The following is a 20,561-nucleotide window of genomic DNA, read 5'->3' as shown; positions in this document are numbered from 1 at the left end:
TTAGTTCCTCCACTGATACCTCTTGTTTATTTTTACAGTTTAAATATTTGCCATTTCCTTTTTTTTTTTTTTTTTTTTTTTAAAGAGAGAGACAGTTAAAACAGTTCCACATCACTGTTTTGTGCTCTCAAATAACACAGTGATGTTTGGTCAGGACGATGGCCTATTGGTATGGCTGTAATCCAGTACATTCATGCCTATCCACATCATTAACAGAGTTGAAAGCTTGCGATCTTGGTACTTCAGCTGAAGGCATCATAATGTGGCACTCGGCTGCAGTGTCCAGATTATTTCACTGTGTTGGACTTCATGGTGTCTCTCATCCAGGCACTGTGTGCGGTTCCTGTGTTCAGGTTTGTGGACAGCACACACGTATCGTTTTCATCGTGTGCTTTGTTCACTTAGTGCAGGGTTTCTCAGCCTCAGCACCATCAACATGTTGGGCCAGAGAACTGTTTGTGGAGGGGACATCCTGTGCATGGTGGGATGTTGAGCAGCATCCCTGGCCTACACCCACTAGATGCCAGTAGCACCCTCTCTTACCAGTGTGACAACCAAGGTCTCCAGACATGACCCAATGGCCCCTAGAGGGGAAGGGTAAACTCACACCTGTTGAGGATAGGGTATTTGACCCTGTCCTTCCCTGTGCTCTCTGGCACACGCATAACAGCTTCCCCTGTGCTCTCTGGCACACGCATAACAGCACATGTAGCTGAAATTTCCTTAATGCCTGCACTCTTTGCCCGGGCTCCTGTCTTACAGGAGTCAGAAAGAGGAGTCCCCTGCTCACAGGCTACCACCGAACATGGGCTGGGAAGAGCTAGGTGGGGAGGGGAACAAAAACATGGCTTCCAAATACAGCCTTATTATTTGGGGAGAAATTGTTTCCTCAGGCTTCCAACTGAGCTGTAGTCAAGTAGAGAAATAGAGCTCAAAGCCAAAAATAAATGTTTTGTTGCATTTGTCTGCCACTTTAGGTGATGTGTGTGTGTGTTTCTATCCATGAGGGTGTGTGCCTTTGAGGCCTCACTGTATCACACACCTGCAGTGTTAATGACAGGCATTCTGCGCTAAATTGCCTTAAGAAGGTTTTCTCTCCCCCTGATGGAACATTTCTTGTTCTAGTCATAAACCTATTTATATATTTATTTGTTTTTGATCTGGTTGGGCAAAAACTATTTAGCATATTCTATTGCCATGTATAAATTTTCCAAATAGTCTTGTGATCTATGAAGTTAACTGTGTTTACCAAAAGGAATTTGAGAAAAAAAAAAAAAAAGGATCTTTCTGCCCCTTCCAGGAGGGAAAGATGAGTGGATATGAAATATAATTTTGGGGATGTTTTGATGGTGTTTGGGGATAATAGGACATCTGAGATGAGGGACGCCCCTGAAGCATAGGGTTCCTGGGATTCACAGTTGGAGTGGAAGGAGCATGAGGAGATAGGAGGCCCGGTCTCCATGCCAGGCTTTGCCACTTGGGGTCCCTCCTCACAGTGCTCTGGGCCCTGGTTCCTGGGTGCAGGTCGGGCCAGGGCAGGCGGCTGAGAGGCATAAGCACCGGGGAACCAAGTGAATCGCTATGAACCGTCATCCTAGACTTGAAAGGCAGAAAACTGAGGTCTCCTTTAAAGATTACATAGATTATAATCTGACATACAAGGCCTTCCCTCAAGTAAGAGTTTTTGAACAATACAAAAGTGAAATCGCAGTCTCTTGCTCCAGGTTCTTTGAGTAGATTTATCCCACAAGCGTGTCGGTGGCTCACGTGTGCCACTGGTTTGTTGCTCCATGTTGTCTGCACCACGGTGAGCTGTTCTGATTCGCTGGATCACAGACGAGTTCCTCCTCATCCTTTCCCAGGATCTGTTGACTCTTTCTGTCAACAGACTTCTTTCCCTTTGTTGCTGCTGCCACCGCAGCCAACAGGAGTTGACTCCCATGGGGATTTCTGTCTCCCCACATCTCCCTCCTCCCCCTGCCCAGCGCCAGAAGCCCTGACCAGTGGAAGAGGCCTGGTCTAAGGAGGATTCCCCAAGTAGGTTCCCTTGAACAGAAGTTTCTCAGGATGGAAATGGGTGTCCAGTACGGAAAAAGTGTTCTGTGGTCAAGTCAATATGGGTTAAACAACACTGAAAGGGTTTCTTTACTGCAGGCCTTCTCAGAGCCTTTAGCATGCTAACATGCATGGATAGGTCTCCAGAGAAGGAAGTGGTATGCAGCATTCTCTGGCCTCTTGACCAAAGATTTCTTCTTTCAAGCTGTACCTTTTGGGGGTGTGCTTATCTAGTGGAAGGAGTTTTGTAACCAAGCAAAAGGGCTCTTTTGCCCACAGTGCAGAAAGCCTAACTCTGACAGTGGGTGTCTGCAGCAAAGTCAGGGTTTATTTGCAGGGCACCAAGCAAAGGAGTGGGAGACAAGCCTCAGATCCACTCCAGCTTGGTCTTTGAGTTAAAGGGGGGAAGAAGAGTGAAGCTGGGGTTAATCATCGTGTTCTGACATTTCTGTGACATTTCTTAATCGTAGTTTTGGGAGTCAGGATGTCTCTGGTTTACGATTCTCAGGCCAGGTGGTCCATGGATGGGGCGGTCTGTTGCTCATCTTGCCCTGGAGAAACAACCTGAGTTTGTACCTTAACAGTGATATCGACAACAGCAGTTTAGTGCGTTAGTGATGTTATTGACAATAGCCATCTTAGTCACCTGACTCTGGCTGAGGAGTGTTTAGATAGTACAGAGTTGAGGTTAGAGGGGACAAGAAAGGGAATAAAGTTTGGGACAGAGAGATTAATCATAAACTCGGGAGGAGGACTCGGTTTTAGAGGGCCTTGGTTTCCTTAATTCCTTGAAAGAACCAAGGAATTAGAGGAAAGGTGTTCTGCAAATTCTCATCGAGTGAATCCACGGAGGCTTGGTCCTGTTGCTCTCGCCTGCAGTGTGATCGCTTCCCTGTCCCCATAAACTCCCCTCTTCTCTCACTGTGCAGCTTTCTTAGTTTCCTGTGACCCCTCTAGCTAGTGATGCCGCCACCCCACCTCTGAAGCCTTAATTCAGTTAGTCTGTACCACTTGGTTATAACATACGCAACCTGAAATACTTGCTTATGTTTCTTACGCCCCTTTCTCTGATCTATTTGAATGCAGGGCCCGTTTGTTACATAACTTAAGTTTTTCCGAAGGGTCCAGCATGGTGCCTGGCATGTAGTAGATAATTACGACTTTCTTTTGGCTTATGTTTTTAGTTTTTTAATGACACGCAGAGACACGTAGCTCTGCAGAGTTAGACTGAGGGCTGAACTGGAAGCCTGGGCAGAACCAAGGTGATGCCCATGAAGCACTTGTTTTCCGCTCCTGGCACACGTACCCTGTGTGTCTGTAAGTTATCTCCCAGCTCACAGCTGGACAATTGCCACCTGATATTTCATGAATAGTCTGAGTACTATGATGACCTGCTAAGAAACAGTAGTGATGGCAGAGGTCAAGGGCTTTGGCCTTGAGGTCATACGTCAGAGGGAACCCTTCACACCTAAGCCTTGGCTTCTTGTGTGGCTGGTCGTGAGAGCTGCTCCTCAGGAAGGACCTGACGTCACATACTGGGGGGAGGGGAGTCCCACCAGAATGGTGGCACTCGGCTCTCTGGGCTGAGCTGCAGAGGTACCGGAGGGTTTGGGGTGAGGAGGCAAGAAGGGAGCCAGGGAAGGAGACAAGGCCTTGCCACGTCAGTGTCACGGAAGGTGGCTTGGGTGCCTCAGAAAGGCTGGAACCTAAAGCTGAGGATCCATCTCAAAGCCTTGGCTTTGGGATCGAACAGGTCACCTCGTGGCTGTAAGCCACAGGGAAATGGCAATTTCTCAGGGCTGTCGTGAAGATTAACTGAAGTCACGCCGTGAATGCTGGGGTTGGAGAAGCTCAGCTGACCCTGGAGTGCACTTTCACTCAGTCCGCACGGAGTGGTGGACGCTGACCGCAGAAGGAGCAGGGAGGACAGGAGCAGGCGGAGGCACTGTTTGGTTCGCCCACAAGGAGTCACTGAATCTCTCGGGAAGGTCCCTGTTTGCTCTGAGCTGAAGGGGGTCCTTCAGTTGTTGCAGCTAATCGTTGCTGTAAGGGATGTAGCCACGGCACACGTGCAACCTGTTTTGTGTGATCCCAGCCCTGCTGTGGTGTCTGCTGCTCATTTATCATGAACCCTGTGGGTGACGGATGGAGGGAGACTGCGCATGCCAATAAAAATAGCCAGGCTGACGTGTTTGCAAAGAGCAAAGAAATGCAAACCAAAGATGTGGATGGTGTTTTATCACATCCGTCCTAACCATTGAGCCACATGAGCTGTGAGAGCATCTTATGTCATCCCTGAAAGATCTCCCTGGGATGCACCTGCCTGGCTGGTCTTCGTGAGTTTGCCTTAATCCCTTATTCAGAACCCAGGGCATGTGCTCATGGGGTGTTTCTCCCTGTTTACAATTGGTAATGAGGCTGATAAAGTGGATTCACCCACGTGGGGGGATTCAGAGAGGGCCTGTCCTGTCTCACAAGGGTTATACTTTCCCTTTGAGGTCACTTGCCCTAGGAACACCCTTCTGTGACAGTCCCTATGGCTTTTTAAATGATTCTAAGAAAATGATCACTTCTGTTATCTCCTTGTTATTTGTATGTAAAATCATTATGAATAGGCTTAGTCAGTTCAGTTTGAGGAAGTGAGGGCCTTTTACTTTATTGTAGATGGAAAAAGTAATAGATTTCTCTCTCTCTCCCTCGCTCCCTCACTCGCTCTCTCTCTCTCTCTCTCTCTCTCTCTCTGTGTGTGTGTGTGTGTAGTTTAGACATTAAGTATTTATTGTAAATAGTTGTCTGAGTTGATAGTGATGATGATTGCACAATTCTGTGACTATACTAAAAACTATTGAATTATAGACTTTATTTTTTTTTTTTTTAACTTTTTTTTTTTGCGGTACGCGGGCCTCTCACTGCTGTGGCCTCTCCTGTTGCGGAGCACAGGCTCCAGACGCGTAGGCTCAGCGGTCATGGCTCACGGGCCCAGCTGCTCCACGGCATGTGGGATCTTCCCGGACCGGGGCACGAACCCGTGTCCCCTGCATTGGCAGGCGGACTCTCAACCACTGCGCCACCAGGGAAGCCCTGAATTATAGACTTTAGATAGTGAGTTGCATGGTACGTGAATTATATCTCCATAAAGCTGCAACACAAATAAGTAAATAGTAATCTGAAGGCCGGCTCTGAAATGTGGATATAAAGTAAGTTTTTTTAAAAAGGACTTTTCAAGTTGTGTCTGTATTTTGAGAGGTGTGTGTGTTTCCTTCAATTAGGAGGAAGCACATCACATATAAATTGACAACTCTTCCTTATAGAAGAATTCCAGCTAATAGATTGTAGAAGGAGTGAGGGAAAGAAAAATCACCTTTAGAGCATCACAGTAATAAGTGCTACAGGCAAGATCCATCACTGAATTCTAAAATCAGTAGGTAGAAGTTTAAGGAGAAACAGGACATTTGCATAGCCTCCAAGCATCTCCCCTTAGATATTTATTCATTTTAAAGGGAAAAATAGGGAGTTCCCTGGTGGTTAGGATTCCGGGCTTATACTGCCGTGGCCCAGGGTTCAATCCCTGGTAGGGCAACTGAGATCCCACAAGCCATGCGACACACCAAAAAATAAAGAAAGGGAAGAATAGTAACTCGACAGTGGAAAACCTAGCAGGGCCCACCTTCACCAAATGATGATGCTTAGCATTGCAATTAAGAAAACCAGCGGTATCATGTACCACCCCCCCACCCCGTGTTATGTGCAGAGAAGGGCATATCGCCTCTGTGGGTTTCTTCCCTCAAATCCTAAACCTCAATCAACTCGTGAGAAAACATTAGACAAATCCAAATTCAAGGACATTTTACAAAATACCTAACCAAGACACTTGAAAAATGTCCCAGACTGGAGGAGACTAAATGTGCGTGGGATCCCGAAACAGGAAAAGGACATCTGAGTAAAATCTGCAGCGTGGTTAATAGTACCGTGCCAGTGTTAATCTCTTAGTTTTGGTAACTGGACCACGGTTCATATAAGATGCTAAGTAACGTTAGGGGAAGCTGGGGTGGACGTATGGGGACTCTCTGAACTGTCTTTCCCACTCTGTTTAAGTCTAAACTTGTTTCAAAATAAAACATTTTAATACATATGTATAAAATATTATGTTTATATTATTTTTATGTAATATAAATATGCTTGCTATTGTTATATATTACGTGTGAACTGAAATGGAAAGGTTAGTCCAGCTCATTTAATTGGCATCATCAGGTAGTAAAGTACTGCACATGAAATAAATTTCCCCAAATACCAAATAGCTTCTTCCTTTGACTTTCTGATGGAACTTTACCACACCACGGTGACACTTTTCTTGCCTTATCAGCCTCGATTATTAAACTCACTTAGGTCGCTTAGGGCTCAGGAATCTGAGGTTTCAGTGGTTCTGCACTCTGTGGCTTAGAGATTTTGTGCCTGGTTTTTACAGGTGTGTGTTTTGTTTGTTTGTTGTTTTGCCTCCAGTATTCGCAGGCTGTCCACTTTTCTGTTCTTATCGCTTCTGGATGCCTTTCTTTTTCTGTAATAATTACCATTTCTATTTTCCTCTAATATCCCACTTCTACTTTCCTCTAGGATTTTGTTAGCAGAAATCAACTATTTGGGAGTGTGAATGCCTGTGCCGATCCGCTAGCTTGGGGAGGGTGCCTGGCCTGCCCGTGGCAGATCACAGCCAGGGCGGCCTCTGCCCTGCACGGCAGGCTGTCCCTGTTCACGCAAAGATGTCACATGTGTGGTTGGGGTCAAGGGCGTTGTCACCCTGCCATTCTCTAACTGTGACTCTGGGCCAGTCCCTTCACTCTATGCCTCAGTTCCCTCTTATGTAAAATGGGCTACTCACAATGTCTGTTTCCTGGGTGCTTGTGAGAACTAAACAAAGTAATACAGGAAAGAGGTTAGAATTCAGAATGGGCCTCAGTAGGTCATACGTGCTCTGGCTACATGCTCCTGTCTGCCATGTTCAAGCTGGGTTTCGAGTTTGGGAAGCAAGGGATGCTCCTCCTGGTCTGAGGACAGCTCGCTCAGTAGCCATGTTCAGCAGACTGACCAGGCAAAGCAGGACTTTTCTGATGTTGTTTCCTCCTCATTTCTCAGAAAAGAGGTTTCCCTGCTCCCTCCCTTGACAGTTATGAAAAAAGGACAGCTGTTGGCTTAGAAGTGATTTATCTTGTGAAGAGAAATAGCCTTGAAGAAAAAACTATTTTACAGCTCCGTGCCATGTATTCTGAAGAGGATGTAGGGTGTATGTGTTGAAATGTGTTAAAAACAAATGCAATGACACCCAAGCGTGTTAGAGAAATCGTTATAATCTTCCCTCCAGAGCCCACATCCGAGATGGGGGCAAGCGTGGGCAATCTGGGAAGATGAAGAGTTTGCTCCTGGCTGTTCTCCAGGGGATCTCGGGTTTCCCAGGCAACAGTCAACACACTCCTTGGCTCGGAGAGTCCTCTGTCCTGGAGACCTTAGCTGGTCTTGGTGAAGCTCCCCTTGGTGCCGGTGTCCAGTGGTGCCACTTAAAGGAACCAGGAGGTGACCATAACTGCTTGGGTCACTTCAGGGGAACACGGCAGAGGAGGTCAGAGTGCCAGGATTATTCCTGGGTCCTCTTTGTGCCAGGAAAGGAGGCCAGAGAGAGGCTGCATGGTGGTCAGGGGCCAGGAGCCCCGCAGTCTGACCCCCGCTGTTGACAGTCACTTCTGCCTTGCAGCGTCGATATGAGGATTAATGGAGATCAGGTGCACGAGACCGTGGGCATGGCGTGGAAAAGGACCTGACAGTGTTCGTTGGCACATCCTGGGCACTGAGGCGTTTCCACATCGTGGCAGCCGCTATCCTTAGAACAGTAGCTTTGACTCACTGTGCCTGTAGAGGGGCTGCCCTACAAGTCAGTTGCTCAGTTTGGGTGTGCCCCCCAGAGTCCCCAGAATCTAAACCCCTCTTCCTGGTAAGGGCTTCTTGGGGTCTGAGATGACAGCAGCTGCTCAGGGGGAGAGATGGGCCTTTAATGGGTTAGCAAACATTTCACAGAGGTATCTGCTTGACAAAAACCAGTATGTGAGACATTTTAACCCGATTAAAACGAAGCTGGAAAATAGTTAAAGGAAAGTTGCTGGGGGGAGGGGGTGGACAAACCCACCCACTGTCCCACCGTTGCTTGGCGGGACCCCCGTGGAGCACAAGAGGCTCCCCCTACAGATCGAGGGAATGTCCAGATATGAGAAAGTTTCCATCAGGGCAGACAGATTTCTCTAAGGTTTTTGTTTCATTTGTTTTTAAGTTAGAATCAGTAGTTTCCCCCAGAAAAGGAAGGTAGCTGAGGAAGAAAGAGAATGACAAAGAGCCACATCTTCACAGTACAACGAAATGATCTGCTGCTGGGTCCCTGTGCTGCAGGAACCACCCTGCTACAGGAGGGCCTGGGTCCACAGCTGGCATCCTCCCCAACCCCTGGCTCCCCACTCCCCGGATGAAGCTGCTGTGAGTGTGCGGAGTGAGCACTGTTCAGACCATTTGGAGTCCCGCTCACGGATCCTGCTCTACACTTGACATGTGACCCCGGTGGACCCGGTGAGCCCCGGAGCTCCCTGAGCACAGTCTCCTAGACAGTTGTGAGCATCCTGGCTCCACAACACATGTCCTTGCTCCCTGAGGTTCTTCTGTGGGCAGCTCTGCGGGACGTGCATTAGAATGGGGTACAGGCCCTGCAGCCTCTGTTTGCCAAAAGGGTATAGCCTTGAGCTGCCCATCTGTGAAGAGCCCTGCCCCCAGCCCCCTGAGACAGCCCAGTCCCCACGGGCAGTCCCAGTCCCCACTGGCCCTCCCACCCCTTCCTTCACAGCCAAGACCTTTCAGAGAGGGGATGCAGTGTCTGACTGGGGTGGCCTTGACTCCTGTCCAGGGACTCCTTTGCAGCGGGTGTATGCTCTCTGGTGTCCGATAGGTTTGAGCGTCAGTTTTGCATATTTGTGGCTCTAAATGCATGAAACATCATCCATATGCAAAGCCAGCACACCGTGAGGAATTCCTAAGAAGCAGATGGCCTGTTCTTCAAGTGCATCAGGTGTACTTGAGGAGAGGAAGATACTTAGGAGCAAGCTGATGCCAAGAGATGCCTGAAAACACAGGGCTGGGCAAGAGCAGACGCCCGGTGGCTGTCCAGTCTGTGATCAAGGACTTTAAATGATCGTATGCACCGGCTTCAGGACCAGAGAGAATAGTGACCAGATGTTTCAGTGTTAAGGACCAGTGTTTACTGAGCACTCCCCAACACTGCAGGCATGTGTGGAGCCAAGTGTGGTCAACGCACGCACGCTCACACACGCAAGCCCTCACCCACGGCAGACATCGCCAGTCCCCATGGGTCCCCTCCCTCGGGGCTAGGACGTGGCCTCATCTTCCTTCTCAGTTCAGCATTCTAGGAGGTCAGTGCCTTGGGATTAGAGCTGATCTAAAATACCTCTGACCAGCCTTACATGTGTCTCCTCATTCTGCCCTTATGATACAATCCCATTTAACAAAGGAGGAAACCGAGGCTCAGAGAGATTCCCATACTATTAAGTGGTAGAACCAGGATTCAGTCCGTGACAGTCTGATTTCAAAGCCAGTGCCTTTAATCACTGTGTTACACTTGGTCTCTAGACTTAACGTTTGCAAAGTGCTCAGAGAGGGCTTCCTTGGTGGCGCAGTGGTTAAGAATCCACCTGCCAATGCAGGGGTCACCGGTTCGAGCCCTGGTCCGGGAAGATCTCACACGCTGCGGAGCGACTAAGGCTGTGCACTTCAACTACTGAGCCTACGCTCTAGAGCCCGTGAACCACAACTACTGAGCCCACGTGCCACAACTACTGAAGCCCGTGCGCCTAGAGCCCGTGCTCCACAACAAGAGAAGCCACCTCAATGAGAAGCCCGCACACCTCAACGAAGAGTAAGCCCCTGCTCACCGCAACTAGAGAAAGCTTGTGCGCAGCAATGAAGATCCAACACAGCCAAAAATAAAATAAAGTAAATAAATGAAGACTTTTAAAAAAAGAAAAGTGGTCAGAGAATCTGTTCACTATTTCATCGTGTCTTTACGAGATTGGTGACAGACAGTCCCTGGAGCCTAAGGGTTTGGCTCAGAGGGTCTCAACCCTTCCCCCCACCCACCACCGCTCCAGGCTGTATCCATCCTACCCCTGGGCCATCAGTTGGCCCCTGAAAAGGCTGTGTTCCCCTAGAGTAGCAAGCCTGCCACTGCTACCACCACCAAAGCCATTTACACACACACACACACACCTGCTAGGGAGGACCTTGGGAATCTTGCTGGCCTGTCACGTGGACGCACACACTTTCTTCTGGGGGTGTGGAGGTCACTTCATGTGTGTGGTAGTGGATTTTTTTTTCCATTTGAGAAGATCATTGGCCCCATTGGCAACATGTTCTGAAGTTTAACTCAGTCAATACCAAGAGGTGCTTTAAAATAATTTTACTGTATGCCGTTGACAACTAGAGCATCTTGCCCCTGTTAATAATGCCAATTTTTTCCGAGCTACAAGCAGATTTTACCTAGGTACTGCTGTTTGCTCGGACATGATACTCCCTGATTTGGCCAGCTCTTTTGGCACGTATATTTTCACTTCTTGAATGAATACGAGCATTCGAATTTATTGGGTGCGTTGCATCAGATTCCCAAATTACACAACTCTTTAGAATCTTTATTTCTTTTATTGAATACAGTACAGGCCTGAAATCTAACTTAGGATGTGATCTGGGTTATATCCTTGCCCTAAGGCACTAAGTGACATTTATTTTATTTAAATTTTATTATTTAAAATTTCTGAAATAATATCTAGCCTCCTACAGTGTATTCCAGTGCTTAACGATTCTTAACGCTAGGAAATTGTTTTTGAAGCCTAATAAGTCTGTCTTTTCCCCTGGGTGCTGTCAGTTGCTATCTCAGTGGTGGTTGGTTCCTAGATTACCAGATCATATTAATAATAAGAGTACGTTTATTAAGGATACACTGAGCGCCAGGAGCAATGCTAGGTTTTCTACATGCGTATTCATAAATCCTTACAATATGTCTTCAAGAAAAGTGTTTTCACTCTCATTTCACACAGGAGAGAACCGAGGTGAGGGATTTGAACAGGGGTCTCCAAACCAGTAAGTAATCAAGGATTTGAACCCTGGTTTGTGAGAAATGAAAGCCTTGCCCTTTCTACTATCCCTGGTGGTACTTTTTTTTTAATGGAAGTATAGTTGCTGTACAATATTATATAAGTTACAGAAGTACAGTATAGTGATGGACAATTTTTAAAGGTTGTGCTCCATTTGTAGTTATTGTAAACTACTGTCTGTGTTCCCTGTGTTGTACTATATGTGGCAGTGTTGAGTCTTGCCTTGTCTCTTCTAGGTCAGCTAATTCCCGCAAATGAATAAGAAGGGCTACGTCTGTAAGCTCGCCCCTCTGATTGTCCTGCTGTATGAGAACAGCTCACCTTCACAGAGAGCTTGAGAACCTTCGCTTAGCATTTGAGTGTGGGTTGGCGGCTAGTTTGTTTAACAACAGCTTTATTGAGATATAATCCACCCTTTTAGAGTGTATAATTCGGTGGTTTTTAGTATGTTTGAAAGGTTGTACAACCATCACCACGGTCAGAACATTTTCATCACCCCAAAAAGAAACCCCACACCTGTTAGAGTCACTCCCCATTCCCTTGTGTCCCTCACCACTGGCAACCACTAATCTCCTTTCTGTCGCTGTGGATTTGCCTTTTATGGATATTTTATACAGATGGAATCCCACCATATGTGGTCTTTTGTGTCTGGCTTCTTTCACTGAACGAGTTTTCAAGGTTCATCCACGTTGTCGTGTTGTTTGTCAGTGCTTCATCCCTTTGGATAGCTGAGTAATATTTCATTCTGTAGGTACACCTCATTTTGTTGATCCATTCATCTGCTGATGGACATCTGAGTTGTTTCTACTAAAAAGTAGACGCTGTTAGGGCACATTCACGTACAGGTCTTTGTGTTGTTTATTTTCCATTATCACGCTGCCAGTTCTTTTTTTTTTTTGGCTGCATTGGGTCTCTGTTGCTGTGCACGGGCTTTCTCTAAGTGTGGCGAGTGGGTGCTACTCTTCATTGCGGTGCGCGGGCTTCTCATTGCTGTGACTTCTCTTTGTGGCAGAGCACGGGCTCTAGACACGTGGGCTTCAGTAGTTGTGGCTCGCAGGCTCAGTAGCTGTGGTGCACAGGCTTAGTTGCTCCGCGACATGTGGGATCTTCACGGACCAGGGCTCGAACCTGTGTCCCCTGCGTTGGCAGGTGGATTCTTAATCACTGCACCACCAGGGAAGCCCCAGCCAGTTCATTTTTAACTCATCCTGAGTGGTTCGGTAAGCCTTCCATTTGGTTGCGCCATTCTGTGTGACAGCAAATTGCAACAGCAGCTGACTTGTTTGAATCACGTAGTGAGGTCGTGTTGCCTGAGTGAGCTCCTACGGTCTGTGTTTTTCTCGTAGACCTGCCCGTCGTGCAGAATCATGTTTGCTCCCAAATTGGAAGCTGGCGCCGAAGGTGGAGCAGTCCAGAATGGCTGTCAGGAGGAGCCCAAGAAGAGCACCAAGGTAACCTGCTCTGGGCTGTGATCCCTGTCAGTGCCTCTCCTGGTGCACCCACCTGAGGGGACATCCTGTCTGGTCAGCTTCTCAGTTCCAAGGGCAACTCCTCTTGGGTGACACCATTGCATACCTTCGAGTCCTCTGGGTTTTGAACAGACCGATAAAGAGCAGGATGGATGCTGACCTGCATGGGATACCCTGACGGGCAGTGAAACCTGCGGGGCTGGAAGCTGGACTCAACGGCTGGTGGGATGTGGATGTGGAAGGAGAAGAGGGGAACCCTTAGGGTGAGAGGTGGGGCGTGAGGAGGGCTTGGGTTAGGCCAGCAGCAAGGGCAGTGCAAAGAAGTCTCGCCTGGAGACCAGACCCAGGAGCCTCCAAGCAAGCTTCTGAATCAGGCGACTCTCCAGGGAGGCGCAAATCTGTCACCCTCATCCTCGGGTTGTTGGCCCACGGACCTGCACGATGCTGGGTCATTCCATGTCGTTTGTGTCCAGTCACGCCTTCTTTTTTTTTAATTGGAGTACAACTGTTTTACAATGTTGTGTTGGTTTCTGCTGGACAACGAAGTGAATCAACTGTACGTTTACATATATCCCCTCCCTCTTGAGCCTGCCTCCCATCGCCCCATCCCACCCATCTAGGTCATCACAGAGCACCAAGCTGAGCTCCCTGTGCTATACAGGAGGTTCCCACTAGCTATCTGTTTTACACATGGTAGTGTGTATATGTCAATCCTAAAAACCCAAAGCATCCCACCCTCCCCTTCCCCCACTGTGTCCACATGTCTGTTCTCTATGTCTGTGTCTCTATTTTTGCCCTGGAACTAGGTTCATCTGTACCGTTTTTCTAGATTCCACATATATGCATTAATATACGATATTTGTTTTTCTCTTTCTGACTTACTTCACTCTGTATGACAGACTCTAGGTCCATCCATATCTCTACAAATGACCCAATTTCATTCCTTTTTATGGCTGAGTAATATTCCATTGTATATATGTACCACACCTTTTTTATCCATTCATCTGTCAATGGACATTTAGGTTGCTTGCGGTGACTGATTATTAGAGAAATGCAAATCAGTCACCCCCCTTCTTAAGCCGCAGCCCTTACAGATCTGAGTTTCCTTGCCCTGGATCCGCCCCTGCACTTCCTTCGAGTCCTCCTGGCTTCTGGAATGCTGGTTCTGTGGTCAGGAAACTCTGGGAGCCTCCCCAACTCCTGCCTCAGCCTTCCCCCTGACCTCCTTACCGGCTCTTCCCATGACACCACTGTCTTGGGCGCCTGGAGGTGTGTTTGGAGGAGCCAGGGGGAATGGGGAAAAGCAGACCGGCGGAGAGGCAGAGCGCTCGGGTTAGAGCGGAGATCCAAAGGTGCAGGTTGTGGTGTGCGGGGTGCAGTCCAGGGGGCTCTGGTATGGCCGCGTTATGGGGGATAGTGCTGCTGCATCCCACGCTTCAGCCTCTGTGTCTGCCCCCACCCCCTTATTCTGACACAGGCTTCTGGAGGACCCAATTCCAAAACGCAAAACGGACTGCTGAGCCCTCCCCCGGAGGAGAAGCTCACCAACAGTCAGACCTCCCTGTGCGAGATCTTACAAGAGAAGGGAAGGTGGGCAGGTGTGAGCTTGGACCAGTCAGCCCTCCTTCCGCTGAGGTTCAAGAACATCCGGGAGAAAACGGATGCCCATTTTGTTGATGTTATCAAGGAAGACAGGTAAGATGCAGCCACCTGCCTCAAAGCGAAGATTTGCAGGTAGAAGCTCCCCCTTTTCTGAGTCACCTCACCCCTCATGCATTTGCCTTCCATTGTCAGTGTATTTTGGAATAATTTGAAACTTACAGAAAAGTGGCATGAATAATACAAAAGATTCCCTTTACACCCTTTGCCTGATTTACCAACTTTTAACATTTTACTCTGCTTGTTTTATTCTCCTCTCTCTCCCTGTGAAACTTGTTTATTTTTTTCTGAACCATTTGACAGTAAGTTAGATACATCGTGCTTTCTACCCCTTAAAACTGTATTTCCTGAAAACAGGTGTGTTCTTGCACGTGATCATAGCTACCTAATTCAGGAAATGTAGCACTGATGAGGTGTTTTACCAAGTCTGTGGTTCCTATTCCGGTTTTGTTGGGTGGTCCCATGTGTCCCCCATAGCACGGTAGAGAATCACATGCTGCACCTTGCAGTTGTCAGGCCTCTTCAGTCTTTAAATCTGGGGCAGTTCCTCAGCCATTCTTGATCTTCCATGACATTGACATTTTTTTTTTTTTTTTTTTTTTGACATTGACATTTTTGAAACATGCAGGCCTGGCTCTTTTATAAAATATTCCTGAAGTTGGATTTGTGTGACATCTCCTCATGATTCTGTCCAGGCTGCTTGTGTGTCCAGATCCCATGGAGGTGACGTGTCTTCTCAGGCACTAGATCCAGAGGCCCATGGTGCCCCCTTTGACCTTCATCAGGAGTAGTGATGTTGATCAGCTGGGCGAGTGTTGCCAACTTCTCCAGTCTGTACTCATTTTCTCCCTGTGACTAGTCGGCCATCTGTGGGAAGATGCTTTCAGAACATGTAAAGATCCCATTCCTCACCATACTTCCCTAGACTTAATCTCCATTGATGGTTCTTGTTTGAAACAGTCTTCACTATGTTGGTCAGAATGGCAGTTTTCCTGCTTTAGCGCTGACTGTGCTTTTATCATTTGGGGCTTGGCATTCTACAGTAAAGAAGAGCTCCTCCCCACTTATGACTTAATCTATCCATCTACAGATTTATAAATCCATATAAACCCTCATGGAGTCCTGTTTTACTTAACAGGACATCATTTATCACTGTCCTAATTAGAGTTTGATGCTCTAGTTGTCCCGAATCTGGCCTTTGGGAGCCCCCCTTCAGGCTGGCTCCTGTGTCCTTTCGACACGGCTCCTTCATTTGTTTTGAGTGATTTCTTACTTTCCAGCACAACAGGCTCATTTTATATCTTCCCTGCCCCAGCTCAGGAATCAGCCGTTTCTCCAAAGAGCCCTGGCTCCTTTTAGTGAAAAACGGTATTTACATATGTTAGTTATTAATGTTTGATTTAATGTCATTGTAGTCAAAGGCATACACTATGTGACTTCATTCCTTTTACATTTATTGAAACTTGTTCTGTGGTCTCACATGTGGTCTGTTTTGGTAAACATACCATGAGCGTTTGAAAAGAATGCATACTTTGCATTCTCAGGATGTTGTGATCCATAAACCTCAATTAGGCCCACGTGGTTGGCAGTAATGTTCAGATCATCTGTCTCTTTACTGACTTTTTTTTGTCTCTTGTTCTATCACTTATTGAGATAGGGATGTTAAAATCTCCGGCTGTGGTTGTGGAATTGTCTGTGTCTCTCTGTAGTCCTGACAATTTTTGTTTCAGGTATTTTGAAGCTCTTTTTTAGGTACATACACATTTACGAGTGTTATATATTCCTGGTAAATAATCCTTTTATCATTTTGAAGTGTCTCTCTTTGTGCCCAGTAATACTCTGTCTTGAAGACTGCTTTATCGGATATTAACATAGTCACTCTAGACTTCTTATTCTTTTTTTTTTTTTTTTTTTTTTTTTGGCGGTACGCGGGCCTCTCATTGTTGTGGCCTCTCCCGCTGTGGAGCACAGGCTCTGGATGCGCAGGCTCAGCGACCATGGTTCACGGGCCCAGCCGCTCCGCAACATGTGGGATCCTCCCGGACTGGGGCACAAACCCCTGTCCCCTGCATCGGCAGGCAGACTCTCAACCACTGCGCCACCAGGGAAGCCCAAGCCTTCTTATTCTTACTGTTTGCATGCTACATCATTTTCCATTTTAAAAAATTCTAACCTGGGTCTTTATATTTGAAATACATCTCTTTTGGGTCTGCTCCTTAAATCATTCTGATAATATTTGCCTTTTTTATTATATTTTAATATATTTATTTGCTTTTTAGCCATACCTCTTTGCATTATTTTTCTTTTAATGGTTGCTCTAGGCAGTCTTATATTTTTATAGTCTTCTTATAGTTAATATTGCATCATTTCACTTTTTTTCTTTTTATAAATTTATTTATTTGTTTATTTTTGGCTGCGTTGGGTCTTTGTTGCTGTATGCAGGCTTTCTCTAGTTGCGGTAAGCGGGGGCTACTCTTCATTGTGGTGTGTGGGCTTCTCATGGAGGTGGCTTCTCTTGTTGTGGAGCATGGGTTCTAGGCACGTGGGCTTCAGTAGTTGTGGCTCAAGGGCTCAGTAGTTGTGGCTCGTGGGCTCTAGAGTGCAGGCTCAGTAGTTGTGGCGCAGGGGCTTAGTTGCTACACGGCATGTGGGATCTTCCCGGACCAGGGCTCGAACCCATGTCTCCTGAATTGGCAGGCGGTTTCTTAACCACTGTGCCACCAGGGAAGTCCCTGTATCATTTCACTTTAAATGTAGAAATCTTACAACTGTATAGGTACATTACTCTCTTCTCATTCCTTATGTTACAGTTTTCACATGTATTACATCCATATACATTATAAACCCCAACCTCCAAGTCCAACCTCTTGGTAATCTCAGGTTGGTCTCTATTGATTGCTTTTTTGTTGAGGATGGATCATAGTTTCCTGTTTCCTTGTTTGTCTAGTAATTTTGGATTGCATTGTGTACATTATGTACAATGGTTAGAAAATCTGGATTCTGTTACATTCCTTTGAAGAATATCAACTTTTTGTTTGTTTTAGTAGACAGTTAACTCATCTGAACTCAAACACCAAACTCTGTCTCCCCTGAGGTGGGCAGCCACTATTCCTTCAGCCTTAATTAGGCTTGTAGTCTGCCATGCACATGTGTATCTCAGGGGTCAGCCAGAGATTCGAGCAGAGCCTATATGCAGAATTTGGGGCTCCCCCTTCTCTGGTCCTCTCTCTCTGGAATGTCCAACCTCATTTTCCATTGATGGGCATGCTAAACTCTATTTTCTGGTTTTCCAGGTCAGTAAAACTGTAGTTTTTCCGAGTTTTAGCCATCTTACCCGTGGTGCTGACTAATGACTCTCTTCAGGCAAAAAAGAAAAAAAAAAAAAACCACAAGAAATTCAGCCTGTTCCAAGTGTGGCTCTCCTCCATTTTCTTACTGCTTTGGTCAATTGCCAGTGCCTTCCAAGAGTTGTTTTTATATTTTGTTTAGGGTTTGTAGTTCTTATCTGAGAGACGATTAATCTAACAGGAGCTAATTTTCCATTCCCAGAAGTGGAACCTCCCAATATTAATCTCAAATGAGCAGTATATTTTACAGTGTGGATCCTGCCACTTGACTGCAAAAATGAAGCCATTACATTTCCTTCTTATAGCTGCTTTGTTGTTTTTCCCTCTGTCCATACTTGCCAAGTGGAGGAGAGGATAGGGGGTCAACATTAGGGGATAGAATTTTCTCTTTTCTAAGTCTGAGAGCCCAGTAAGGTAGTGCACACTTAGCACAAAAAGAGAGCCCACTCTGCTCCAGGGAAAGGAGGAACTACAGTGAACCCTACTGTGTGTCAGGCACATGATAGGCTCTTTACATATTTCATCTGATTTAATTCTAGTAGTTATTATGTGCAGGAGAGAGACATCCCACAGCTGCATTTGCCTTCTGAAATTATGCTAACATTCCCTTAAATTTATAGTAATTTTCTGCAGGATAAAAAGGATATATGACTGTTTGCTAGCAGTCCGTAAAAGAATGAAAGAGTCACGTAAAGCAGGCTTGATTTCTCTGCTATTAAAATCACTGAGCATTATCATTTTTCAGGTTTCACATGCAATCTGCATATGTGACAGTAGCACCAAAATTACACTAACTATAAACACAATTTTGTGATAACAACCTGTTAGCGGTGACAGTGGTAATTACTGTCAGTACCCTGAGTGACAGGACAGCCGGTTCTGAATTATGTTTGCAAGGAAGCCTCCAAATCAACATAAGTATGCTCAGTACAGGGATCTGCTGGTCCTTTGGAAGGGAGCATTTTATAGAACAAAAAAGCTTCTGCCTCCTTCTAATTCTGGACATTAGGAAGATGTTTTCAAAAGCACGGTTCTGATGATTTGTATAACACACGCATGGTGAATGGGCATTCTTTTGTGGAGGTGAAATCTAAAATGGGATTATGTTTAGAAGCATGAAGGACTTTCCAGAGACATGTTCTAAAAGGGGCAGTTGAGCAATGTCTATTGTATGGTGACTTTTAGGTACAGCTTTTATGACACGCTTCACAAATGGCGTTTCAGTAGGTAACTGTGATCTTCTGATAAAATAAATGTAACGATTGTGCTGCACGTTGATTGATTGCATTTATCGTCTCTTCTAGCCTGATGAAAGATTATTTTTTTAAGCCACCCATTAATCAGTTCAGCTTGAACTTCCTGGGTCAGGAGCTAGAACAAGCCTACAGGACCAGCTATCAAGAAGAGGTGCGTGGCTCCTTATAATTTTACCAAAGACATGCGTCATTTTCACTGCACAATTCACGATTAGTCTTGTGCTTTGGAGGCCATTTTTGTTTTCTTGAGTGACAGGAAATTGACGGCTCATATTGATTTCCCACAGTCTGTAAGCCCTAAATTTCACCTGTATGTGAATTTATCTCCACAAGGGAGAAACCTCAGATCTGTCTACAACAACCCAGGCTTGTCATCTCCCAGTCCCTCTGCTCTGCAGCTGGTGCATCCCCAGGCATCCTTGGCCGTGCTCCAGCCCCTGGAGGCCTAGTACGGGGTGAGGGGGGGAAGGGGGAGCTCCAGCCCCACCTATTCTCTGTTCTCAAGCAGGATTTCTCCCCCTGTTCCCTGTCAGCTTTCTTCCTACTGAAATGGGACAAGAGCTGAGAGGGCTTTCACCTCGCTCAGCTCTCCCACCTGCTTTGGTGCTGAGCCCTCCTCTGCTGCCCCTCCCCTGCCTTAACTCCTGTTGTCCTGTAACTCTCAGCCCAAACATCACTTCCTCTAAGAAGCTTTCCCTGACCCCAGACTGGATTTTTCCCCCCATTATACTGTTTCTCCGCAGCTGCATCCCAGTTTGTAATCTCTTCTTGTGGGACTGTTAAATCGTATGCCTCCCCCTGGACTCTCCACTCTGGGAGGCAGGACCCTGTCTCTCATCTCCACTCTACGTGGCATCCAGTCCCCACACCCACAAGTGCTCAGTAGGGCTTGGTGGAAACGATGAATAAATACAAGAACGTAGAGCCTGGTTTGAGTTCCAAGAAGCCAGCTCCCTGCATTTTTCCCAAATCTAACCCAGCTTAGTGTTCCAAGGTCAAAAATGCATACCCTCCCAACCCCAGAGCCAGAAGGATTTCTCATTCGACTCCATTCGTTCATCCAGCAGATCATCCCTCAGTGTCTGTTACATCCAGGCCCTGACCAATCCCGAGAGTCCTGGTGAACCAGACAGGGCAGTCCATGCCTGTGGGGTTGAGTTTCATCAGCCTCCTGGGTGGTGAATACCGTTAGTACCCCAGGCGAGGCTCCTCTCGTGGACTTGGGAGTTGGTTGGTTGGTGCCTTTAAGGCAAAACAGCAACCTTAATCCTCACAGCAACCCTTCAAGGAAGCTTATGATTATCCCCATTTTACCAAAAGAAAGCCGAGGCCAGGAAAGGCCGAGTGGCCAAGATCCCATCGCTAGGATTGGGCACCTGCCTGATTCAGGGCCAGGAGCTCCCGCCCACTCCCGGTGCTGAGTACAGAGCCTCCCCAGCAGAGGGCACAGGTCACCAAATGCTCACTGAGCGTCTGCACCGCCGGGTCCTGCTCCTGGGGCTGGGGTGTAGTGTGGACAGACACTCACTACAGGGAAGCAGTAACCTGGCAGAAATGAGAATCCAGACCCAGGGGCCCCATAAT

At 46.9% G+C, this 20,561-nt stretch overlaps 1 protein-coding gene across 1 annotated transcript in view; it reads left to right on the top strand.

Annotated features, from left to right (window-relative positions):
* The window catches only part of ADCY9 (adenylate cyclase 9), a gene marked incomplete at its 5' end in the record, with an annotated part of 124,964 nt that overhangs the window by 80,165 nt on the left and 24,238 nt on the right, over nt 1-20,561 (top strand). Inside the window, 3 exons of the mRNA XM_079718319.1 lie at nt 12,593-12,697; nt 14,193-14,410; nt 19,026-19,128. Of these exons, the coding sequence (XP_079574445.1) occupies nt 12,593-12,697; nt 14,193-14,410; nt 19,026-19,128 (426 nt within the window). The remainder of the gene's footprint in view (nt 1-12,592; nt 12,698-14,192; nt 14,411-19,025; nt 19,129-20,561) is intronic.

Source organism: Hyperoodon ampullatus, assembly GCF_949752795.1.
Source record: "Hyperoodon ampullatus genome assembly, chromosome: 14".
Taxonomy (NCBI): domain Eukaryota; kingdom Metazoa; phylum Chordata; class Mammalia; order Artiodactyla; family Ziphiidae; genus Hyperoodon; species Hyperoodon ampullatus.
This window is presented reverse-complemented; position numbering and strand designations above follow the sequence as displayed.